The sequence below is a fragment of the Acanthochromis polyacanthus genome, chromosome 3, assembly GCF_021347895.1.
Source record: "Acanthochromis polyacanthus isolate Apoly-LR-REF ecotype Palm Island chromosome 3, KAUST_Apoly_ChrSc, whole genome shotgun sequence".
Taxonomy (NCBI): Eukaryota; Metazoa; Chordata; class Actinopteri; family Pomacentridae; genus Acanthochromis; species Acanthochromis polyacanthus.
In genome coordinates this window covers 32878836-32905791 of record NC_067115.1, presented here as the reverse complement: position 1 = coordinate 32905791, position 26956 = coordinate 32878836, and the positions used below count along the sequence as shown (strand labels likewise).

Below are 26956 nucleotides of genomic sequence, written 5' to 3'. Positions count from 1 at the left end.
TCCGCCAAGATCGACGTACGTTTGTCCGTCTGTCTATCTGTTCACATTAGTCAAATATGAATTAACGGATTTGAATGAAATTTTCAGGAAAGGTCAGAAATGACACAAGGACAAAGTGATTAGATTTCAGCAGTGATGCAGCTTATAGTCTGGATCTTAAACATTTCAGTCGTGGGAAATGATACAAGGAATGAGCAGCCAAATTAAATTTTTTTCTAAAAAAAAATGACAACAGAAATTAAGATACAGCTGTTGTTCCTGTCAACAAGACACTGTATACCCCAAAACAAAAGAGACCAGTGTTTCAGACATGCTATAAATTTTAATAGACATATTGATATTTCTGAAGAGAAACAAAGTTATCCCTAGTTTTATTTACAATACAGGAATAAAAATTGTCACATACAGTACAATGGTAAAAACAACATAAAGAACTTAAATAATTATTTTATTTGTGTAACTACTTAAATAATGAAAATGGTTATTCTATTCACACCACGCCGTCTCAGCAGCTACAATGCAACTTTCACATTAAGTGCTAAAAAAAATGATAATTTTCCATTTTACAGCATGAATTCTGTTTTTGACTTATGAAGACCAGGTAGAGTCGATTTGTTTCAGCAAACTCAAGCGAAGTGGGAGAAGACTGGCAAATACATCATTTTCGGACACCAAACTTCAATTAACCAAAAATAAAGGTAGGGGATAAAGTCAGAATTACACCAGTTTGCTGTCAAAACTGTTCAACACAACAACCGATGGTTCTGTCACACTCATTTTATGGGTTTTAAAAGAGCAAATGATCAGCTGTAGAAGTCCTATTAAGATGAATTATTTGCTGAAAAAAGAATTTATGTAAATATGTTCATAAGTCTGGCATCTGACAGGACGAACACACTGCCGTGGCTCCAGACGATGTGTGTGTGACTGTTTTCTGACTGTGTAGGAGTCAGATGCTCATTAGAGTATTTAATCTTGACATTTTTCTCTTTGCGGATAAGATCTGCCTCTGACTGTGAGCTGCTTCCACAGTGACTCGGAGGCCCGACGGGATCTTTGATCATCTCACAACAGAGACACATTTCTGACAGTGGTAATATAACCGTATGTCAGGGGAAAGAGTTAGATGGACTCCGCCAACTGCTCTGAATTATTCTATGCAGGCACAGACATGCATTACTTTTACACTGGGAATAAAAAGAAAAGAGAAAAAAAAGTCCTCACGTGTCTTCCATGAAAGCTGCATATGTATAAGTACAACATGAAATGACAAGCTTAGTGTAAAACTGCTTTCTATAAACACCATATTCTCCCATATATTATTACGCTTAAAAAATAAACCCTCCTCTATGATAACAATAGTAATGCTATAGTTTTTTTTTTTGCAATGCTAAGCAGTACTTAGGTAAGCTCTATTGGAAATATACATCACCGCGCTCTCTTCCCTTTGTAGTTTTGAATTCGGCTTTCAGTGTGTGACGCAACGAAAGGAATCTGCCAACCATACCTGTGATCGTGTGGTGTCCGAGTGTGTGACTTTCTCTCACTACGCTTTGAATAAATGTCGAAACTCGTTGTGAATAATCAAGTGAAGGAAACAATAAAAATGAATACAGTGCATGGGAAAACTCAGTTCCAAAACTCCGTTCAGAATGCATGAAACTGGCTGTGACGAAACACGACGTTCTCACTCGGCTGTCGCTACTTTTGTTCAACAGTCCTCTGTTGTGTGTGGATCCGCTCTGTACACTGAGAGCAAGCGAGTGCTGCAAAACAAACTATACATACTGTATACTGTTATTGCTTTGTATGACAATGTGCCCACAAACTAAATACAACATCATAAATGAGACGACATGGTTGTTCTTGTATTAGTGCCTTTAGGATAGTAGAGCACAAAGCACTGCGGGCTCTAAGTGACTCTTTGTTCCTTCAAAGTCTGCGTGTGAAGACATTTACTTTGTCGTGTTTTTAATGGACCAGGAGCACAAATTGGATCTTGAGCCGTGCCGTTCCTTACAATTTTGAATCCCTAATGAACTCCTGAGCTGTCTCCAGTGAAATGCCTCAAACTCCATTTTTTGGGGAGGGGGGGGGGGGGGGTCTTAAGTAAGGCAACAGATAGCCCCTGAAAACATCCAAAGTCCTGGATTTAAATAGTTTGTTCCTGTGGAGTTCCTGTTCCTGTGGAGTCAGCCGTGCGCAGGCGTTGTCTGAACAAGAGAGGAAATGTCTCAGTGGAACTTTCATAACTTGGCCATGCTTGTCCATCAACTGTCTGCAGGTCTGTTTAACTTGTGAACACGGCTTGGATGCCAGGCCTGGTGCTCAAGAGCAAGTAGCTTATAGGTGAGAAGAGGAAGAGTTTGGTATGGCGACGTGGATCAAAAGCAGTCTGACGGGGATCCGGTGTGTATTTGGAAGTGTGTGTGTGTGTGTGTGTGTGTGTGTGTGTGTATGTGTGTGTGTGTGTGTGTGTGTGGCTGTGAGGGAGATTAAGAGGCCATATTAAGGACACCTCGTTAGGGTCTGCTGGTGGTGATAGGTAGATTTGTGTCAACTTGAAACTTGAGGATGAAGGTGGGGAGCAGCCCCCCTCTGCGCACCCCTATACGATGTAGCTGGTCAGGTCTAAGAGGTACGAGGTCATGTCGATGATGTGGTCCAGTATGCCGTCTTTCTCCTGGTCGTTGGGCATACCCCGCTCGCTCTTTTCACACTGGTCTCCGGAGTAGCCGCTCTTACACAGGCACTTGTTGGGCTCCATGCACACTCCTCCGTTGCGGCAGGCTGGTTCGCATTTGGCTGCGGTCGCAGGGAGGGAAGAGCCGAAAACAGATTGATCAAACGCAAAGTAAGTAACACAAGCTGGTGTTTCATTCAGAACCAAAGTCACAAAGCGTCAGGCAGGTTTCTAATGATTTATATGAAAAAATGTTGGCAGGCCTACTGTGCATGTTGTGCATTACCAAACCTCATTTACACATCTGGACTGAAACAACACGTGGATGTTGGTCCAGATGATACCGCTCAGAAAGCAGCAGATGCGCACTTACCAACTCGGCAGAAGGGTCCCTCCCAGCCGGGGCTGCAGCAGCACTTGCCAGTGGGAGTGCAGTGTCCGTTCTTACAGTGTCGGGAACAAGCTGTCATCAGCAGCTCTGGCGGCTCCACCTGACGCTGGCACTCCTTAGGGGCATGAGGCCTGCAACAGTTGGTAAAAACAAGAGGGAAAGCTAGTATGTGGGCGACAGAAGCATCACACGGCATGGTAAGGAATCACAGGCAGCGGAGTTAAACATTCATTTAATACAATCCCGCTTAATGTCTTTCAGTGAAGTCACACTGATAAAATAAGATTTTTACGTAAATAGAAATAAAAATGCAGTTGTATTTCAGGCACTCAATGACAGTTTAGTGTGACTGTAAAGCCTCCCTGTGGTGAGAATCAACTTTTCTGGCTGTGTCTTTTTTGTTGGTAATCTTTATGACATGGTGTGTTTTTTTCTTAGACGATAGAAGAGATATCATTAGTTAAATAAACAGGCAGCACCATGGCTGAACACCTGGGTCTCAGAAGCAGATTCAGACTTGCGGAACCAATAATATTCTCCTCAGAATCACTTTCTGCTTTGAACATATGAGGCAGAGACTGTGTAGATTTACTTATTGTAGATGAGCCATGAGTGTAGAGCTCATTTAAGGCAGGAAGGGACTTTTTTTGGTACATAGAAATGACGGGTTAAATGAAAGACCAGAAAGGGACTTTAAATAATGGTTACGCTACAAATAGTAGCAATATATCATAACAATAAAAAACATGTCAAGGTTAAAATTCTGCTAAACATCTTAATGTGTTTCTTTTCCAGCTGCTGTAAATGTACCAAACTGCTGTTTGCCATTATTCTAGTTATGAGTGAACACAAGAAATTAAAAACATCGACTCAAAGGTCACGTGGCTAAGTCACGACCTCATCGTTTTAAATTAGTTTAACAGTTCAGTTTACGTCTGATAGCAGCCACGTACTGGAAATGATTACGAATGGAAACAGGGTCGTATTGATTTATCAGTGGAAAGCAAAGTGTTATATAAAGGTGTGCAGTCATGCTGTAATTCAATATTTGGACAGCATGTCATGAAACGTGCGATATGTTGTTTAAATTCTACCCACTAATCAGCACTGCATCTGTTCTGTGTTCCGCTGCCGTCTTAAATGAAGAAACTGGTATTATGTCCAAAACTTAGTCCAAAAATGAGATTCTCCGGTGTCCACGGGGTGTTTGATTGGGCTAGTAATGGATGGTTTCCTTCTTTTTGTCTGCTTTTAGAAGTGCTGTGTTACATGAGTCTGTTTAGAAGTTTGAGTCTCGCCCACCAACACACATCAGCCCTGATTTGCCAGATCACTTTCCGTTTCCACAAAGTTTCGTGCAAAATCCATTCGTAACTTTTTAAAAATGTCCCGTTAAACAAAAAGTTTAGACTAGACAAAAACAAAAACGTCATCCAACTCTCGCTGGCTGAGGTACACAGCAATTCTGTAGCATGATTTGTGGAAGTGCTGTAGGAAATATGTTGTATTAAAACATCTAACACTTCATCTTGATGTATCGTGATCGCTGTAGGCATTTGTTTACCGTCAAGCTATTTTTGAACGGTACAAGAAGAACAAATCTGCCATCACATATGTTGCGTCTGTGATGTCAACATGACTTGTAGTTCTAGCTATTAGCTTTTGTTGATATGCAACCTAAATGGGACAGCACTTTTAAAATGATGCACATGCAGATTTCTGACCTCTCTAGTTAAAATACTATTAATAATAATAACATCCCTGTGCTGATATTTTTCAGTCTGTCACTTTATAGCACGCTAATTTTGAATGTACTGTCTAAGATGGACCTAAACTGTACAGCTGGGACACTAGCCATGTCAAGTGCTGCGCTTTTATTATTTTGACTTACATTCTCATTATTTGCAGAACAAAACAACAACAACACAGGGTTAACACTGGGCTCTCACGGATATAAACACAATCTGGAAAACGCACACAGAAACAAACACAAACATCTCCACACCATATGCGTCAAGACTGAACACCAAAGAGACACATTGTGATCATTTCATATGAAGACAAACATCCAGACACGCACATCAGCAAATGGGCTGAAACAGAATTATTTCATATCACGCTCTACAAATCTGGAAATAATACGGCGAGTGTGTAATCGAGTTCAAATGTGAAGCGTCTGTTAATGCCTGCTGCCCACACACACACACACATCAACGTGTGCGTTTGTGAGGAAGAAATATAGATATGTAAACACTACTGTCGTGTTGAGGTAAAGAAAACACTGGACGTTGTGGGACAATGAGAACACGTGCACACACACAGGCAGAGTAACTGGACTCCTGTGGGCTGATGCTGGTATGAGAGCTGAGAGGCGTGAGCAGTGAGGTCAGAGTGGGTGACTGTGTATGTAATGCTTAGTCCATGCGAGAACAGGCCTCATCAATCATGGCGATAGAGCAAATGGTCAATCAGCAGCAGAAGCCAAAACTAGATGGAGTTCAGGAGCTACAACAAGCATTTTGCATGTTAAAGCTGAAACCAACCATATTTGCATATAGCAGCAGATCCATGTGAGAAGCAGATTTGACAGCGAATTCACTATTAGGTGCTGTTAGTGTTCGACTTTGGTGAAATCACCTCTTCTGACCTTGACTACTTTAACAGATATGAGCATGTCTCACTCACTGTTTTTCAACTTTTATTAAAAATCCGGCAAATAAATAACTAAACACGGTTTTGTGTGATACTAATTGTATTTATTTGACTGTGACTGTTCTGTGCTGTGAATGTGCAGACAGACAGACTGACCGATGGCGGTGACAATACTGTGTGTGTGTGTGTGTGTGTGTGTGTGTGTGTGTGTGTGTGTGTTAAAGTTGCTTTAAATTTGAAGGATGGAGGGTAGGGGGGGTGATTCCCATGCTCCCATCAGCACCCAACTCCAGACTCCATCCCTGCTGGCTTTTGTTGTTGCAGGCTGCATGTAGTTAAAAAAGAGCAAAGGAGGGAAGAAAACAGAAAGAGAAGGAGAGAGAGAAAGAGTAAGAGTCCCTGGAGAATTGGGGGGTCTGTAGCTAACACTGTTAATAGCAGGCAGGGGTCAGCAGCGCTACTAAACAGTCTGTACGACTGCCAGGGTGGCTGTGAAAACAGCACCTGCTGGTAGCGCCACTTGACAAAGGCAGCTGGGTCAACAGCCACTGTGGGAATTTATCAACTTTGGGAGGGGTGGTGTATGTGTGAGAGTGAAGGAGTGGGAGAAGGCGACAGTGCTCACACATGAGCTGGATACATGGACAGAGAGAGTGACAATGAGCACGACTTAAGTCAGATACTTGCATAAAACACAGATCATGCCATTAAAATTAAAACCGAGTGGAAAGCCAGCATTCAAGTCCACAAGTCCAGGAACGGCTACAAAGTTAAGACAGAGAATGAGGAAGATCAATGCAGGTTAAGACGGGGGTTCAGTGCTGAGAAGCCGTCCCTTCTTTCTTTACATCGGCTAAACATTAACATATCACCGACATCCATTCAAGTCTCCTCTGTCAGAGGAGTGTGGATGCTCTTCCTCGAATTTGTTCCTGATGTGCTTGGTTATTATGCTGGTCAGTGTGTATGTGTGTTTAGGTTGTTAGCTCGCTGGGCCTGTTTGATTGACATGAGGTATATGTGAGAAAAGGGCTGTGGAGTGGTGTACATTGTGCACCCCAACAATGGCTTAATCAAACGGCCCAGTGTGGTCTCTTTTGCTGTTTTGTCATCCGACTCCATTGTTTGGGGGCTCCTTTTGTAGCTTCATTCCTTGTTTTAATTGTGCAAGAAATTTACTGTGTATTGTAGGAGCCAGGGCTATTCAGTAGGACTGGCAAGCAGCTTTGTCAAGGGGAGGACCACAGCAGAGATGTAGGAAGATTTAGGAGGGATAGGAAAATAAAGAAAAGGCTTTTTTTCTGCAGCATGCTGGGAGCTAGCGTACTACACGCTCACACAGGCTCACAGAAGTGCATGTGCGCGTGCACCCACCACCCACACGGTTTATATCTGTACACACAGCACAGGGAGAAGCTCACGTACAGATAAATATATCCACAAACGAGCACCCTACAGTCTCCTTCCCCCGAGCATCCAGTGATTTGTGACTTCCATGGCTAATGCAGTTCACAAAGGAGGTCCCAGGACCATATTTGAAGTTGACTGTGTCTTTTTAAAGTCTCTGCTCACTGTAATTCAATTAGTCCAGCCTGCAGCTGACAAAACCTGAACGTGTGAAAAGTCCTTTTTGTTACTGCTTTTGCTTCTTCTCTGTGTCGAAGTGCTGCAGCAAACTGCGTTTTACACCAGAGAGCAGCAGGAGGTCTAACTCTATATGCTAATTAAGCTAGTGCTAAGGAACAACTGTAAGAGCAGATTCTATCCAGCTACAAGGCTGCAGGGCAACATGGGCCTATTAAATTATGATATGACAAACATGAAATTTTGCCATGTGAGTCCCATTTTATCCCACTGTATACACACTGATGGGCTGAAATCAATCCTTGTGTTGTGATGTGTAACAATAGCTTTGTTAGTATTTATTTTTTATAAGGAGATTTGCTCCTTGTATATATATATATAATCCTCTCACTGTATAAATAATTATGTCATTAAATGCACACTCAGTGGGACCAAAAAGCAGCCAAACATGCTCACGAGTATCCGCGTATATCAGCAGAGTAAGCCACGATCTAACTTTGTCATATCAGAAGTAAAATACTTTAAAAAGCAAAATAAGATAAGCAACAAAGATATGAAAGGTTCAGTATTACACTGCTGTCAAACAGACACTACAGAATTGCATATTTAACCATTTAAAAAAGCATTTCTTCTGTCTTGGGTTTGTCGTATATCTTGTCTTAATATATTTTTATGCCTTCCTTGTGTTTAAAAGGTGCCACATAAAGCATTCTTAACTTTGGGGAATGATATATTGAGAAAATACAAGCTTTAAGGTCCACTTAATAATGATTTGGAGCTTGGAGCTTTCAGTCACATCTAACATTTTCCATATAGTGACTATATAATTGGAAATATTTCTATCCCATTGCTATACCACAAACAAACCTCCCCTTGTGTTCCTTCTTTCTCTCAAATACACCCTCACTCACACCACACACATTCAGCGCGTTTCAAAATGCATGGTGGCCTATTTATTATTGGAGGGGTACTCCAACTGACAAACAAATACCTAGAAATGAAGTCATCTGGCCAGGACATGTTTACACAAACACTGCTGAGGGATTTTATGGCTGATGTTTCCTTGTAAGCCTTTACCGCTCTCCCTAACAGTTCCTCTTTTTCCCCCTCTATGTTCCCAAACACACAGTTGATCAAAACACAGTGCGAGATGCTATACCGAACCACAAAAACCACCATACTCTAAAACAAACCTCTGTCTGAAAGGGCTTTAGGGTCCAGATGTCCCTGCAGTATGGAAGAGAAAAGAGGGGAGGACCACCAGACTTGATAACGTGCTGAGGTCAGACACGTTAGCTACCCCATTTACTCCCCCCTGTCACCCGTTCTCCATCCTCCCTGTAACAAGATCCTAATAATGAAGCCAGAGTGTATTAGGAGTCAGGACTCCAACACCACAGGGTCCACACAGACTAAACAAGCCCAGTTGATGGTGGAAAGAATTGTTCTCTGGGAGAAATGCGTCCAGCAGCCATGCCAGAAAACATAAATATGAAGCAAGCCACCAGGGCCCCTTTGAAACATCTGTGGTGTAATTAATTGTGCTAATGCCTGGGTGGCACTGTCGTCACCCAGGAATAATCAGCTGCGGATAGGCTTCTATTCTGATTCTGAGGCATGCAAATTCTCCCACTCCGAGCCTGCCTCTCTTACTTTATCTGTCTCTCTTAATCAAATCTGATCTAACTCTAAAAAATATTCATTCGCAAGTTTGGATTACATTTGAGGCTGACATGATCAATGGACTGACTTAAAACAGATCAGCCAGCCTCTACAAGATTCCACTCTCTCATCTCCCTGCAAAAATGCTGATAAGAAGATCGGCAGGAACATCGGAGGGCGGTTCGCCTTGAAACTTTATATGCAATTGGTTTGAATTACAATGTCTGCTTATGTTTGAAGGGATTTCTTCACTGCCAAGGTAATATATCAGACAAAACTTCTTATACATCCCGTCTGTCTGCATATTTTCTCATCCTGAGTGACAAATGTTTTTCACATGTACTTGGTTTTCCACACACACAGTTTAGAGTTCCATCACTATCAGATTGATTTTTAATACTGCGCTGCGTATAGATGCATATGGTAAGGATTAGGAGACAGTCACACGCACACACATTTGAATTCTGAAGCTGCACATTTTCTTTCCATATTCCAGTTGTTTAATATCAACTAATTAAGCCTCAGACTGCAGAGAAAAGGACTGGATTTTACCAGCTAAACTGAAGTTGATTAGTGTGTGTGTGCTGAACGTGGTCCACATAATGACGAATAAAATGTGTACTGGATTATATGTATAGACTGTTGCGTGCGTTTCAACATGTGTCTAAATGGACTAAGTCTTGGCTTGACAACAGGTGCCTTTGTGTTTTTCTTACACTCACCAGAAAAAGAAAAAAAAAAACTTCTGCTGTCAACTTTTCTGCAAATAACCAGCAGGCAACGGTAACTAAAGTGAAGAAGTCCAGCTAATCAGCGTTGCTATTAGCTATTCGCTACATTAACATTTTGAAATTCTATGCTTATTTTCTAGTTACTGCTCAGCATTTGTTTTGGTCACTGCGATACGTGTAAGCACTCAAGACCTGAGGAGGAAAACGAGTGAGAAAAGACGTCATTGCTGTTTAATGTGATTAACTACAGATCCGTGGTTTCATGAGAGTCAGCTGCAGTGCAGAGTGCCAGATTTTGTATGATATACAGTATGTAGGATCACCTAAGTCTCACCACAAAACACAGACACGATTAAATTATGGACGGTGGAGTACTTTGTCCCACCTGCAGTACTGGCAACTACTAAGGGATCGCCTACTGAACAGAGACCCAATTACAATCTACAAAAGTACTCCTTGATTGTACCTTTTGGGGTCTGCCAGCTTGTAGAGTTTTCCACTGTGTGACTGTGCCATGCTTTTACTGCTTGCCAGTATGTAGACTTCGCCTGCAAAAGAGGAACAGCAACATAGAAATGAGCCACCGGTGTTATTTACATTAAACAATTTTAATGTGCAGGATGCTTCAGTGACCCAGTAATTAACTTTTCTGCCATGTATGCAATACACTTAACCCTTGTTTCAAAATAAAGAGAGACAAGACACGACCAGCAGACACAAGAAGATGAAAGCAGAGGACATGAGGGGATGAGAAGAATAAGTATAGCTAAGGCTTCTGCAATGTTGCACTTGCCAAAGGACTATAAGAAAAAGTTTAATGGGACAATTGGATACTCATGACTGGGAACCAGGCGGATAATTTAATGAGGAACAAGCCTGCAAGAAAATTCCATAAGGGGACAAATTGTAAACATGTGTCTGTGGGGCCCTGTCTTTGGGACATACGCCGGCCCCCCTCCACAATCTTGCACTGCTTGCAAATCATGATCAAATGCAGGAATCTTTAAATACCTCGTCAAATAATAACTCCAAGACCTGGCAATAACTGTGATCAAACATCTCTGATGGCTGTGTGAGCGATTCACATCATGTGTTCATTTTAATCAGAAACACCAGAGCTGACAGTTAATAATTCTGCGGGTGTGTTGTGGGGGTCCAAGTGGTAAAAATGTCTTCCATCATATTAGTCCGTTTACCTCAGTTAACCTACAAATTTTACCTTAACGTTCCAGCCCCGCAGATAAACAGTAACACACCTCACCGGCAACGCAAAAAACATCGCTCTGTAGGTGGCCAAAACAATAAGTGGGTGCTTGGAGGATTATTGCTATCGTATGGAAATTTAAATCAACCCAGAAGAAAGCCCACACTCTTGAAGAATGAGTAATACAAGTAGAGCAAGACGGGTATTAGTTTCACTGTAGTTTTAAGTGGGACTTCCTTTTGGCAAGGTGTTGCAATTTCTACAGACTTTTAACTGTGTCAAGAGCACAGCTTTAAAACTATCTGGCTCAATTCCAGACTGGAAAATGATATACCATGATGTAAATATATGTACCGCTGATAAACATACAACAAAAATTCCTTTAAGCAGTGTTTTGACATCTGTCATGTACAGTGTGAGAAAACATGCCAACACATAGCTGTTATGTGGATATGAGGAGAGAGAACAAATCAAAGAACAGAGAAAAGAGGTTGAAACTAAACATCCAGAAAGAGATAAACATTGTAGGTGTCCTATGAATCGCTCTACTAACCCAGTTCATCCTCTCCGAAACCCAAGATGTGTCCAACAAGCGCAGAGCCGCAGGAGCCAGCTGAGCCCAGACACAGAGGTTTCTCCTGCCACTGTTCATCACTGGATGATGATGGAAATGTAGACTTCTGAAGGATCCGCAGGTTACTAAGGCAAACAAAACAAACAGCGAGGGTCACTATTGTTACTGTAGACTAATACAGTATGGAACATTCTGTACAAGACATGCACATTTCATACATTTATAAATTGCTATGCCAGTGACTAATACAATATAACTTGGCCAAACTAGAGTTACAATCTGGAAACAAGGACAGTTTTTACTTCTCATTCCATCATATGGTTCACTGATCCATCTTCCATTTCCACCCCATGTCGCACATGGTGTTACTTAAGACCTCAGCTTTTAGTTTCAAAACAAACATCATGCCGGAGCCTACACTTAGCCACAACAATATGCCCCCAAATTGTAATGAGGCACAGAATTAACCGACCACACATTGTTTTAAACACAGTGCCAACTCCTGATAGTGCGTCCCTCCCCTCACTATTTACTTCCTTTGTTTACTCAAGCGTCAGTGTTTGACATCAGCGAAGTAGGATGAATTACAAACCAAAGAAAAGTGTGAACAGCCCAGGGCAGGATGTCTAATCTCCATTTACACTCAATGGGCCGTGCTGTAGCGGTGACAGTAACATAAAACTTGTTTTCCCCCCACGTGGATGGAACTTTGTGTTTACATTGGCACATGTTGATGCGAGGGACTGATTTTTTTGTATGAGGACAGAAGGAAGAGTCACTTTGATCTCAATAAGTCATAAATTGATCAAACATAATGCCAAGAGGCTGAAGCTACTAGAATGCGTTTCTAATACAGCTGTCCAACATTATGTACTCAGAAACTCAAAAAAGATTCCGTGACATAGAGCTACTTAATTTTCCCATTGGACTATAAATCAGTCAGCCATTTATTGTACTTACCCATTTTTATCTCCAAACACATAACTGCCATAAAGTCTTCTAGATTGGCAGCCTCTGTAGATGAAGCCCCCCACAGGTGGTGCTCCTCCACTGGACTGCAGGTCATAGACAGAGGGCTCATTTTCTACAGAGACAGGGGAGTATAGGTCTGATTTAGGCTCTGCTGAAAGACCCACTGTCTGTCATTCATTTGTACCTCTATCACGCTGTCTGCATGCATGAACAGTGGAAAGTTTTATCAAATAGACAATCGATTTCATCTCACTGCAGATAAAATGCATCGCATGGATTATAGTTGCGATTTATGAATGTAACAAGTGCTGCTTTGTTTGTTTTGGCATCAAAAACAAAAACTATGTTGACTTCATTTAGACATAATTTCTGACTTTTACATATTAGGGACACTCACAAGAAAGAATACAAAAAGATGAATCCTGACAAATAGGATAACAGTATGATTTGAGACTTCTTCCTTGGTAGCCAACTTATTCTCTGTTATGCCTCTATATAAAGAATGTATTAATTTTGTATTCGAAAGAGCGATGTTAAGGCACTATGGCATGTTTTGCGGATTATAGTTGTCTTGGCAATGGGAAATATGAATGGAGTTTGGCTCCCCTTAAAAATGATCTAATCCAAGACATGGTGTGTTTAATTCCCAACAGTAATCACTTATCAGGTGGTCTGTGCGACGTGTTAAATATAATATAGGTTGGCAAACCTGCTTGTTATAATTTCAAACAAATAGCCGTAATTTCTTTTTTCGCGAAGAGAAATAAGCTAAGCATTGCAAAGGCGGTGCCGTTATTGATTATATTCTCAATGTGAGAAGAACTAGACCCCCTCTCTGCTGTGTTTTCAACGATACCAAACCATCATCTAGATAGTTATTGCTGTTGACAGCTTTAAATGTTACTTGTGGACACAAACTCACATTCCCTTGGCAAATCTGCTCTCTACAAGAAGGGAATGTTTCTGGATCACATCATTTTTACATTTAACCTTCACTGTCTCTGCACTCAACCTGGCGTGTTTCTGAATTTGTTGCCAAAACATTGTGTTCTTACAAAATGAAAGACATTAATAAAAACAGATGTCATTTTCAGAAGAATAAATACGCAAGGTTATCCAAGAGGTTAATGTTTTTTCCTTTCTTTCTCAAGGAATAAGGCCATCAAACAAAACTCAGGCAAAGGTTTCACTCAATTATTGATATCGAGGGCTACATTAACATTGCAAAATAATGAACTCCTTCCAAAAATGAAAAACGCAAATATTATGAATATTTTTTGGAAAATTTCATGGAAATCACAACTCACCATAATCCTTCCCTTTAGTAATTTCCAATATTCTTCCTGCTGATGTGTTTTTGCCACTGGCATCTGTACAGAGGATTAGGAGACTGCCATTGTCTGTCTGAAGTCGATCCACTGCACACCTACAGAATACAAAATGCCAGGAGTGAACATAAAACAATGACATTTTTCTGCCTCTTTAATGACACCGTGACAGAAGAGAAAGACAAGAAATGAGGGGAAGAAGAACAGGGAAATGACATGTTGTGAAGTCCGGCCGGCTAGCAGTCACTCGGCACTGACAGCATTTGTGCACATGGGTTGTGCACTGTAACCTCTTGACTATCAGGTCAACCTGCCAGAACTAAATGCAACAGAACCACAAGCAATGTTGTGACACCAACCACCAACAAAAAGTGGCAACAGCAATAATAAAACAGTATGTGGCATGAGCATAAATCCAACAGTGAAAAACAGATAAAAATCTGTCATAGCAGCCACAATTTGAATCGTAGAACTCTATTCCGTAATATGAGAAATTCCTTTGTTGTTACTGCAGCATGTGAGTCTGAAGTGGCCATGTCGGCAGAAAACAAACAGCAAATATGTGACACAGCAAACGTGAATCATCCTTTCTACAGGTGTCAGTCTTTGCCCATTCCAACTAAAACTTAATCCTAGAATTTTCAAATTAAAACAAGGTCAGCAGCATCATGTTTAAGTGTTTAATCCTGGGGGTCCTAAAGTTCCAGAGTAGTGTAGATGGTAGTTGTGTAAACAGCTAAAGTCATACATTTTTTAAACAAAAACTCATTACTGTGGTCATAACATGAGTGAGATGCTGTTGAAGTATTCCATCAAGTGTTCCACTTACCTGCCTGGGTCATGTAATCCATGGGCAAAGATTTCAGGTGGCTGGTTGGTGCTGTTGAAGTAGGGATTGTTGCGTGGTATGGAGTAGGCTGACGTACAACAGTCTGTGTCCACATCTACCCTTAACACGGACCCTGTGAAATCACTGCATTCAAAAACACAAACAAAAGAACATCTTCACGACAGTAGGAGCTAGGACAGGATTCGATCCTGGGGCACACAACAGTATGCAACCTTGTATAAAATGATCTTTTGACCTTTGAGCTCACCTGAGTCCATCCATTTCCTCCATATCATCCAGAGTGATCATGCCGTCTCCCAGAATGATGTGCAGCAGACCGTCAGGGCTGAAAAGAAGCTGACCCCCAAGGTGTTTCCTGTGTAGCTCTGCCACTTCCATGAGCACCCGGACTGTCCTGGTGTCCACCTGGTTTGGATTTTTCCTGATAAAAACAGAAAAAAAGCATTGTCACTGAGTTCTGACAAAATGGTGCGAAAATTATGATGGCCAACCTGCAAAGTATCTAATATCTTTGTGAGGAGCATCTGCAGCATGTGTATACTAACATGCTCTAATTCAGTCAAGTATCTGTTCAATACAAATATTCAAAAGTACACACATATATATGTGGCCTTCCTAAGTGGCTTTTGAACAGCTGGCCTAAAATTGTATTTCAATTGGCATAAACTATACAAAAGGAATGAAAAATGAGATTTGTAGGCCACATGAAGTGTCAGTACACACTCAGGTTGTATTAACTGACTTAAAAAAGAATTGTGTCAATAGGTACAATGATAAAGTATGAATAAGAAATGTTGACATGACATGTTAAATACTTTGTTGATACATTTAGTCTAAATCTAATGTATTGTCTCACTATGGCAAAGATGGTGGGTGGAGATGTAACACAGATTTCAAAATGTTGCAAAATGTTTCTAGTGAAAAGTGAGAATTCGGTTTCACAGTATCAGCAACAAATATGTCATAATGTGTTATTTTGGGTAGTCCTGCAATTTAAAAAAAAAAAAAAAAGTGGCTTGCCAAAGATAAAAAATATCTCTTAAACCACCATCAAATACCTTAACTGTCATTCCTCTATTGGACCCTCAAATTAAGGACTATACGCTGCAGTCACTACGACTGCATGCAAAAGTATAATTGAGATTAGATCATTAAGTCAAACATACAACTGTGATTATGTAAATTAAAACGCAACAGTTAAACATGTTCGTGAGAAAAGATTGTTTTCCTAATCATAGGTCATTGCAAAGGTACTGACACAGGAAAAGGCAAAGCACTGCTATCACAGGAGTGTTGCACACATTCAGCAAAACACTTCTCAGAGGTTTGACCTACATTCTAAATCCCCATAAGACAAAAATTCTTGTTACCAGCCGCAATAGCATGGCTGGTACCGTTTTCGCCTTGTGAGTCTGTCTGCGTTTCTGTCTGTTTGTGTGTGTGTCATCATTGCAAAATGTCATCCCCGAGACACCTACAGTAGCAGGAACTACCACAAAGGTAATTTTCAGTACTCACACAGTACTCGCAGGTGTTTATATGACTGTCTGTCTGTGGACAGATTCTACCAATGTGCTATCCAAACAAAGTTACTAATATTAATGTGATAGCATCACAGCTGTACAAGATGCAGTCATGACACTTTACAGGTGACGACATCAAAGCGATGGCAAAACAAGATGGTTGTTGTCCAGGTACACACTGAGTTTTCATGGGTTGGATGTACATCGCGGCTGCTGCAACACCATCCCATCCTATTCGTCGTTTTTTATTTATTTATTTAATTTCATTGAATCTCTGGTAAATTGCTCTGTGTGTCCTTGAAGCTGTAGTTACTGTGGTTTCTGGTAGAAATCAATGTCAATAGATTTTAACTCAGTGATATAATCAATAAATCCAGAATGCTGTGATCTGATTGTTTCGGTTTTCCCCCTTTTTCATACCAATGAAAAAATGAATGATAGCATGCGGGAAATTTCACTTACTTTCACAAATCATTGCAAATAACAATTGATCAAAATTGAAAGCTGTTGTGAATTTATGCAATAAAGGTGCTTTAAAATTTTTTTTGAATAAGTACCTAGGTTTAGAATGAGCCCATGCATGTCCAGTCTATATTTATCTAAACCCATTAATGTGTAAACTGTGAGCCAGCTGAGGTTTTGTTGTCCTTGTAGGCAGTGATGAAGAGCCCATATTTAAGGTAGATTTGGCACACACTTCTCCCATTACCTCGAAACGGTGTATTCAACCACACGGAGAATGTGGTCGTGTGGTCCGATGGCCCAGCGCTCTTGGTTGGTGGTGTAGGAGACGTAGAGCTTGCCATTCTTCTTGTAATTGGGGTGGAATGCCAGGCTTAGCAGGCCCCTTTCATCTCCACCCTGCAGTCAGATGAGAAACACAAAAGATCCAGGAGTTAATTATGTCCCTCCTTGGCTTCTGCTCGGCTGTGTGGGGTTGGAATCACCCCCCTCTGTCATTTTCATCATCACCAACATGCAACCCCTACACCCCTCATCCCCTTCCCTCCTTTAATTCTTCAACTTCTCTAATCCCCTTTTTTATTTGTCCATCACATTCCCTTTCACACCCCTGCTATTCTCTCATTCTCTCCTTCCCTACCCTCTGCTGTTTCACTTCACACCTTCGCCAACCTTCCTCAATATACCATTACCAACCATTATAAAGCGTTTGACTCTGGGTAGAGCTGCACCTTCTCTACAACCCCCCGCCTTCGCAGAGTCTTTTCTGCAGCCTGGTTATGTGCGCTTGTCCTCAGGGTCGGGGGCCCCTGTGACGCCCAGACCCTCCCGGTGGCCTCCATTGTGCAGTGATTTGTGTGTGTAATCTTTGGGGGATATCCGTGAATGCTACGCTGAGTGGCTGAAAGAATTTATTAGCTCACTCACAGTTCATAGAGAGCACAAAAGTGCAGAGTGCTTCAGTCCGTGCTTTTTGCTCCCTGTCCCCCTCGCTTTTTCCTGATTTACACAAAATCCATGCAAAATTTGAGGCTTGGATGGGAGGAGGGAGGGAGGATAGAGCAGAGTAAAAGAGGAAAAAAGAAAACCTAAACAAGGAAGGAGCTGCCAACTCCCACTGTCTTGGCAACATGTTTAGAAAACATCTAAATTGCTTGTGTAATATGTAAACCTTTGTCTCACCCCGGAGGCAGCTACATCAGTTGTCACTACCCTGGTGGTCCTCCCATCATAGTTAGCTGTAATAATCAGCTATAGCATTTCATTCCCCAGGCAAGGCAAGCCAGGTCGGCCCTTTTTTATGTTGTACTCTCCCTTGCTATTTCTTCTTGACAAAAAAATGAACAGAAATTCTAAGCCTAGGTCTGAAGAATGTTTATAAAGTGGTCCCTGTGTGAGTGTACCCCCTCAAAACATCTTGATTCTTCTACTTACACAAAGAAACTTTAAAAAAAGGCATTTTACGCATCTTGTCTGCAATTAACACACAAGCACCAGTACAGCTGTCTCATCCTTCAGATATTGCTTTTCAAAATAGTCAAGAAAATATATATATATATTGGTGTATGCACTACAGTGGCAGGCTCTGGATAGGTGTAGTCTATGTCACAGGCCAAGAAACACACATCATAAATTGGTGTACTGGATCTCCTAGTTCTGTTTGGACTGCATTAGGCCCAGCCCAGTCAAACACAGCAGTGACACAGGCCACATGCGAATGCAAAAATGATGACTCTTTGCAAAGGAATGTACTCTAAGTACCAATGAGCAACAACAGAAACCCATGTGACAAGCCACTGGGGGTCTATCAATTTTAATATAAAGTGAAATATTGTGAAAGTTGACAAATAAATCTCCACCCCAAAAGGCAGAGTTCCTCTGCAAAAATTTATGAGTACTACTAAATGTCAGCTCATTGAAGTCAAATAAAAACAGAGTTATGTGGGAGTGGATGCAGCACCCCGTACAGCGGGAAGTTCGCTGGAGTAGAGATGACTGGCCTTTGCCAAAGAATGTCAAAAAGTTTCATCTTGGGAAGAGAAATTTTCAACCTCACCTTGAAATGCTGGATCCATATGTTGGATTTGGAGATGCAGTGACCCATATCCCCAAAATAAACTCACCATAGGGAGGAGGTCAAAGACCATGATTCCAAAGAGGCCTAGATCCGGAGCCAAAGGGGGACCACCAAGATACACAGTGGTTAAATGGGCTGAAATATTAGCTCCCTTGCTAATGACTAGCTCCTTCAGCAGCAGGCGAACAGCAGAGCTGGCACCAGAGCCATAAGAAACAAACACTGCATCAGTGAGCCTTTCACTGTGGAGTCAATCCAGGGAGATAGCTTGATTAAAAGAAGACAAAGTGCCAACCATAGGCCCCTAAGCATTGATCATGCTAAAACTGCTGCCAAAGCAGAAGTAGGTAAGATATTCTTGGCACAGCTCAAAAACGAATACACTGAATAAACAAACTAATTTAGAAAATGTACAAACTGCAGGTTTCACATACTGTCAGCTGTAAAGTGCATTTTCAGGGGTTTCAAGCTCTCGATTGTGGATATAAAAGCTGCACTTTGTACCATAGTACAATTAACCAACAATGTCCATGTGTGCTGTTGAATGTGACTATGAATATGTTTGTGTCAATTTATGTCACACAAGATAAGCTGCAAAATCCTCAAATTATAAATGTTGACCAACATTTTGAAGCTTCCTGATTGTTACGGTCACTTAATGTCTTCACAACATATGTTAATAGCAGGGTGATATAATGTAAATGCCTGCCTTCTCCAAACTTTTATCAAACTTTACAAATGACTGCTGCATCTGCTTCAAACACATTTTTCTCCTGAACATCTTTGTCTTTTCACGACTGCCATCATTCTTCCACAGACAGGCAGGGGGTTCTGATTGAATCTCTCACGAGGTATTATCTCTTCATTTTTCACAAACACCTGCCTCTGCATTCCTCTTTTCCCTCCAATTCAGTTCTCTGGGGCTGCAGCTTTGGCTCTGTCAAACTTCTGGCATCATTCCACAGAAATCTGGGAACGTGAGGTGCAGGGATGAGGGGCGGCTGTTATCTCATATCTCACGGTACATTTCATGGAATGCTGACCCTGCCTGAATGGCGGACACAGTGACACACATAATGCTACGATTTCCAATTCTGCAGGGGCAGCTGTCTTTGAGCGCCAGTGACACATGCGTTGGGTCATGCATTGTTACCCTGAACCTTTTGATCCTTCTTCGCTGGCTCGTGGACATTCCTCCACCAAAAAAACATTCCACATGAGTAGACTAAAGGAAAACAATGTCTACGTCCTTCACTCAAAGACTACCTCAAGCATGTATGCTCACACCTCCCTCATGCACAGCCAACACATTCACTTCCTGTGTAGTCTTCTCTGCTGTTTTCTTGTGCAATGAGAATCACAGGCAAACCTCCACTGTAGCCCCTTCACCTGTTGATGCTTAAATCCTTGGACCAGAACGCAGCAACGCATGAATCCTCCCACCAACCGAGAACAAGATATAATCCATCATTTGAGTCATAAAGTTAATAGAAAGCTGATTTTTCTGCCTGCTACATTTGTATAAGCACTTCAGCTTTCACTAGCAGGTTTCGCTGTCTAGTGAGATCAACATGAGTCTGACGCCACCCCTGCTTCTAGACAGAGTAAATAGTGAAGATGAGTAAGGCCACATTTTACTCTGGCAGCTCTGAGCTTCTGACAGCAGGGACAGAAAGAACAACACTCTCTGACTTATTTTGTTTGAACAATGAAATATTATATAGCAGGCCTGCTCACCCCTATTACAAAGGCTAATTTATGAGAGTAGAGTGTCAGCTCTGGGGTGCTGCTAAAAGATGTCTTCATTTATAAACTCACTGTCACTAGCACACATGCTGCTCTCAAACACGTCTCTGGAGGTTCCATAGGGTAAGACGCTGTCAAGGTTGTAAGCTAAAGCTCAGCATCAAAGTCAACCAAAACCACCAGACAGCACAGAATGCAGGGAAGATTTACACGTATATCAAAGAGTGTTGCTGTTGGTTGCATCGTAAAATGGTTTTCAGATCTCTTCTGTTGTGTTTGACGGGGGAAAGGTGAGATCTGTGAAAAAAATACGGATATCTGTAAACAATTCTAATAAAACTAATGGAAAATCCGAACTGAAATGCTCAGTAGATATTCTTGACAGTAATGTTTTTGCTATGTGTTGCTCATTAAAGCATTGCTCTCTTTGATTTTGGGATGTTTAAATGTCTAGTTTCAGTTGGACTCTCATAAGAACAGTCAAAATTGGCTTTGTTCGCCAAATTTGACTGCTCTGGTGGCATGGGTAGTGAGGCTAGCGCGGGGGTGAGCGGGAGTATAGGGATAGAATTTCAGGAGAACACCCACAGCGCAGGTAGGAAGCCACATTACCACAGCACAGTATTGTTTCTGTGCAGTTCGCCTTAATTGGCACCGAGGGGATGCATGGCAGAGGGGGAGAGAAGAGTGAGAGGAAGCACAGAACATTACAATCAAAGCATGTGCATGGGGTTGATGATAAACCTGTTATCTGCCCTGTCTCCTGGGTGCCTGGGTTCCTCTCTCTGTATAAAGGACAGCTCCATCCTGTTGATGCTGCCAGTAAACACCTTAGCCCTCCCCTGGTTCTGTCCAACCCGTGTGGCTGGGAGCCCGTTCCGGCAGCCAACATCACAGAATAGGACTCCTGGGGCCTGCAGGGGACTGAGCCACATCTAATTGTCATAATGGTCATTTTATCCACAACCAGTTTGGATTGAATTACGATAAGAGAGCTGAGAAGAGCAGGGACAGCATCCCGCCGGGGGTAGTTGCATATTCAAATGCTGTGCTCCGTTTGACTCCTTGTAAGCAAAGGGTGTTGTCAGTGGAGGAGCAAGAGGCATGCGTGATAGATAAACTTCTTGTCTGGGAGTGTGGCCCCAAAACATGCCAGCTATGCCAGCTCCTCGTGGAATCTAAACAATTTAAAAGCTTTTGAATTCAAAATCTGAGATCCAGTAAAGATTAGGGATGAAAGATAAGTTTAAAGATGATACTGTGATGTTGAAGTTGCCGATGCACCTGAGATATCCACAGAGAATAAAGATATTTCAAGAACTAGCACCTTACTACAATACACATTTTTTGTGCATATGTCTTCTTGATGTAATAACAACCAAAAAATAATCTAGATCAGGTTCAAAACATATGAATGACAAATGGTAATTCACGTGCACCTTTATTTCTTTGTTACGATTTTGCCTGTGTTTATTTTCTCAGATAGGGCCCTGAGCCAAACAGAAGTAGAACACATGTTTACTTGTCCTCTGACACCCCAATATCCTATCAAGCTCCCTCTTCTGGCAAACAGACTTTCACAATGGTGCATTGCGAGACAGACACATATCCAACCGTGCTCAATGTCTCCTCAGCTCTGCATTCTATATGTATAACTATTGCAAAAGAGCAAAAAGGTATCACAGCCATATGATAAAAATGCCTCTATGCAGGTGAATTAATAGCACACACAAAGGTTACAATTAAACCTGAGAGACTAGTATTCTATTTAACATGTGGCGCATGTCACTATTAAATTAGAGCCTTTACAGGAAAATATGGAAAAGATTAAGAAAGTCATTAACCATTCATGTGATAACTAGCAGAAAATTAGCAGTTTGTATAATGTGTGGAGTATGTACAGTTAATTAGCTAATAATAGCATAATGCACAATCACACTTGATGAATGACTGCTTATTTAGTCTAATTATGTAATTGAATACGAACAGTGAGCAGGCACCACTTTCAAGGGATTTATCTTGGCTGGAAACATCCTTAACAAGTTTACATAGGTGCAAACATTTGTGTTGTGAAGACTTGTGTTAAAATTCTATGACATTATTGCCTTACTCTACAAATGTAGCAAAAAATTTGTTCGTACTGCATCAGCCAGGTTCCTTTCCTTTCCTTTTCTCTTGCTTGTTTACGTCTGTGATCAAATTACATCCCTATTAAGACGCTATTTTTATAATTCCTTCAAAACAGGTAACAGTATAAAGACTTATTCCTACCTTCAGGCCACTCTGCACAAGCTTGTGAATGTCCAAGAAGGGCTCCTTGATGAGTTCGAGGTCATGGTTGAGTATCCTGACAATTCCCTCCCTCTCCAGGATAAAGAGCCGCTGGGAACCATCACCACAGTGCATCACAGCCACCGGCTGCCTTAGACCACTCAACACCTCCTGGGCACAGTAGCAGTTGTGTTTGTGTTTCCTGGGTAACAGGGAAGATACAAAATGTCAGAGAATGATGGTAGCGGCAAGGAATCCAGCTATAGGGCGGAAGCGGCAGGGTAGACTTCCAGGCAGTACAATTTTCAAGGAAGCGTTAAACAATCAACAGTTAGATATCAGGTAAACCTACAATTTTGATGGCATGTACAATGATTAAAAATGTGTAATAAACACCTGGCATTTGGCTGTCTCGGCTGGGTCAGACTTCAATTTTTTTCTAAGCTCTCAAGACAAGTCATTGTATTAATCACATCAGATTTTGTTTTTACCTTAGACTAAGTAAGGTTTTTCTCATCCTTACTGATTTACTAATTTTGTGACATGCCATTTGGCAATGTGGGAAGAGACTCTGCTTGGATGTTTGAGGTATTATGCGTACATACTTGCTTGTTTATTTCACTTTTATTGTGCATTTTAACCACAAAATATGTCTAAACACACAGCAAAAGTTGGATTTACCTCTGTTTTTGATTCCTACCAACATATCTCACCTGTTACAGTGCATCTGTTATATGAAGGCATAAAATGTTGATTAACTCTCTGCATCCATCTGAGGGCACCAGTTACAATGTTTTCAATCTGCAGTCTCTAACTGGAGTGACAAATCTGAGTACTGGTCCTCACACACAAGAGACAGCTGCAAACTAAACACTCAAAACTCAGTATTTCACCTGGACCCATTTGGTTGCTTGTGTCTGCGATTTGAACAAAGATTTCTACTTTACGCTGTGAAAGTCAGCAACACAGTTCTTTCTTTGCATGTTATAAGACAAATAAAACCTCTTTCCTCTTTACATTGCAGAATTCAGTCACAGTCACCTATTCTCACCACTTATCTTTCTCCTGCTTTAAAACTTCATTCACAACACCGGCTTATCTGGACATTACTGTGTGCGTCCACTATGTCTTTTTTATCGATGTGGTAAAAGAAGAGACAGAAGGTTCAAACTAGCCGTCCTACATCTATCCTGTACTGTGAAGGTATGTGATCATCCTATGGAGACAAGGTCAAGAACCCTTAAGACTTTCCCATGAATGTGAACACTTGGGTGCACTGATTTAAAGGGGAATAAGAGGAGCAGAGGTGATTAGCTGCAAGTGACACCAGTCATTAACCTTGTGACACATCCAGTAATAATACAGATGCTGGATTCTTCCCTGTCCTCTCCCATTTTACATGTGCTTCTAGGGTGGGTAGTACACGCCAACAAAAAATACCAACAAGTTACACTAACACTCCATCTGTGCATTGCACGAATGACATATGAGCTCTGTGCCTTAATTTCCAAAAATTAAGCCCATAATCTTAGACAGTTACTTTGATTTAATTTTCAAAAATTTCTCCCAGTTTGTAACATAAGAGACTCTTGCTCAACGCCATTTATGTCAGTAGATTTCTCAAAGCAAAAGGCACAGAAGCGACATATGAGCCTCTGACTTTCTGTCGGAAGTTATTTGACTGAATGTTGGTTGCTGCCATTCAAGTGCACATGCTTCCTGGCTTTCTTGCCTCAGGGAAAACAGAGATGAAAGGAATGCCCCCCATGGACAAAAGGGCAAAGCCCTCTGTGATGTACAGACCTTTGCAATGAGGGAGGGAAACAGAATGACGCAGGATAAGCATTTTCATTATGCTAGCAAAGCAGAGCAGAAGCAGTCTGGACAAACTTTGAGATTAGAGGAGAAATTGCATAGCATTTCTGTCTGAAAGTATGGACCATGTCAAAATGGACCAGGAACATGTTACAGAGGCTACGTCTGTTTTTTGTAATAGCATAAATATCACGGTTGAAACTCTTCAATCTGCACACATAGGTACTGATGGAACCTTGTTGAAACACATGAACTAGTCAAAACTTATCTAATACTGTACACATTTCCCAGTGTAACAAAGTCATCAAATGAAATTAAACAGTAAAAGTCAGACTACAAACCTGCTGATATCTTCTATTTTCTCATCTCCCAAATAGTTGGAATCTTGCCCATGTGGTTGCTTTCTCTGAAAATCTGGAAAGCATAAACTGGAATCTCTCCTCCCATAGTATTGGCAGAACTCATCCACATCAGCTTGGAACAGCTCTAGAAAACACAACAGACACAGAAATAGTCACAGGGTCTTACACTTAGTGCAGATACAGCATGGTTAAATGACTTCATGCACTTGGCTCATGTAGCTGACAAAACCATGAACATCCAATGAATATTCTCATAACACTGTTTATACGGTACAATAGTTCTGTGTGCCTATAATGGACTGCCAGTGCATGTATGAGTGTGTAAGAGAAGAAAAGGTGATAAAGGTGAGTGGAGAAAAAGGAAGGGAAAAGTGATCTGAAATTATGTGATATGCTAGTGTGTTGGGGAAGGTTGGAGTTACACTTGATGAGCCAAACCAAATCCAGGCTAGACCAGGCTGAACTGAACAAGTGAAGAGAAACTGGGCCAAACCAAATGGATCACAGATTAGACAGGGCTCAACAGTGAACTATGCCACTTCTAGAGAGCAAAAACACAGCATTCTCAGTTTTAGCTGACCCTGTCAATATTCTGAGTTGTGAAATGATGCTTTAGCACAATGTGTCCTAATGATTTCCTAATGGAAAAGGCTCTGTGCCTGGCGCCTCATGAAGTCTGTGCAGCAACACTTTTGTCAGTAATGAGGTTGCATTCACTTCAACTGAAGGGGCCCTTCATTAAATATTAACTAATAGTTAAATCCAGTGTATAGCGTCAGTGTTCACCAGCTGCTTGTGTTTGAATTTATAGCACTTGCTAACGGGAGCAGAAGAAACAGAAAGCCTTTTGGAAATGTGTAGCAACACCTTGCAAGTACTTGCAAGAGACATCATGTTTGCACAACAAATGTGCATCTCGTCAGCAGTAAATAATAAAGAACTTGAAATAAGCCCCAATCCGGTATAATCAGGGCTGTAGTATTCTTTCTTATCTCAGCTTGTCAATGGGTCATTTAAGGGTTGAGTAGGTGGTGACATACCCAGCAGTGTTCTTGACAAAGCTATATCTAGAAAATAACACTGCTCATACCTATACCCCAATATAAACTCCAGAGGGAGTTTTACCATGTCTCTGAAAGAGAGCCAACTATATGATTAGCACAAGTAGGAAACTAGGTCAACTCAGGCCAAACTATTCCATCGGCAGTTTCAACAACAGCTAGTATGTCTCAATGGAAGAGAATTCTGAGAACCAAATGAACGACAAGCCAGACATTGTGTTCGACATCCCTGCATATCCAGACTGCAATGTCTATATCATTTTAAAATGACAAAAAGCATTATTGTTGCAGTTTCAATCACAGTTTTTGCCATCAGTGAAGGTGGTAGCAAAACCGTCTTCATTCACGAAATTGGAGTAAGGTATTCTTAGGGATGGCTTAATATTCTTTGATAAAAACGACCCAACCACTTGTTTTATTCTTCAAACAGGTCTGGCTGTTTTGCATTACTGAGCTACACATGGGCACAGCATGTGAAATGAAATAATCAGCCTGTTAAATATGGCATGTAATTCCGAACAAACAAAAATGTTTTCATGGTGAGAGATGTTAATTTTTTGCAATGCTAAACAAAGACATGATGTTCCCAAATGCTGAAGACTGCATTCTGATAACTTAGCACATGTATTCAAGGCAAAACTGACATCACACCATTCCTTACTTGCCTTTGGCCTGCTAGTTTATCTGAAATGCTTCAGTGCCAGAGCAAAAGGTGATCTGCATAAACACGGCCGTCACACACAGCTACGCCTCCAGCCAGTGCAGCCACAACATTATTCCCGGCAAAAAGCAAAGTGTGCAGTGGGTCTCAGAGGCCCTTTGCGACCTAAAAACAATCTTGCCAATATTGTTTCCTTTAGTCAATCCCTCAGAGGACAGAGGAGAACAAATACACCAGTGATAAAAACACAAACAGGACTCTCCCTGTCCCCCCTTTCATCTCCCTCTCCTGCCACACACCGCAAGGGCTGACCGCACCAAATACTGGAGGTGATAGGATATCCCCTC

The 26956-nt window shown here is 41.4% G+C and overlaps 1 protein-coding gene across 3 annotated transcripts in view; it reads right to left on the bottom strand.

Moving 5' to 3' along the window:
• Positions 1-302: 302 nt before the first annotated feature.
• Positions 303-26956, bottom strand: part of hhip (hedgehog interacting protein) — a 33846-nt gene continuing 7192 nt past the window's right edge. For 2 of the 3 annotated variants that reach the window (XM_022194401.2, XM_022194403.2), the window contains exons 3-13: positions 24867-25011; positions 22711-22912; positions 16864-17015; positions 14879-15052; positions 14611-14754; positions 13761-13879; positions 12442-12565; positions 11461-11606; positions 10170-10251; positions 3057-3205; positions 303-2805 (exon numbers count right to left, since the gene is read on the bottom strand). In XM_022194401.2, coding sequence (XP_022050093.2) covers positions 2609-2805; positions 3057-3205; positions 10170-10251; positions 11461-11606; positions 12442-12565; positions 13761-13879; positions 14611-14754; positions 14879-15052; positions 16864-17015; positions 22711-22912; positions 24867-25011 — 1634 coding nt within the window. In that variant the 3' untranslated portion in view covers positions 303-2608. Of the gene's footprint in view, positions 2806-3056; positions 6052-10169; positions 10252-11460; positions 11607-12441; positions 12566-13760; positions 13880-14610; positions 14755-14878; positions 15053-16863; positions 17016-22710; positions 22913-24866; positions 25012-26956 lie in introns of those variants that run through there. The other variant, XM_022194402.2, reaches the window with a different exon arrangement.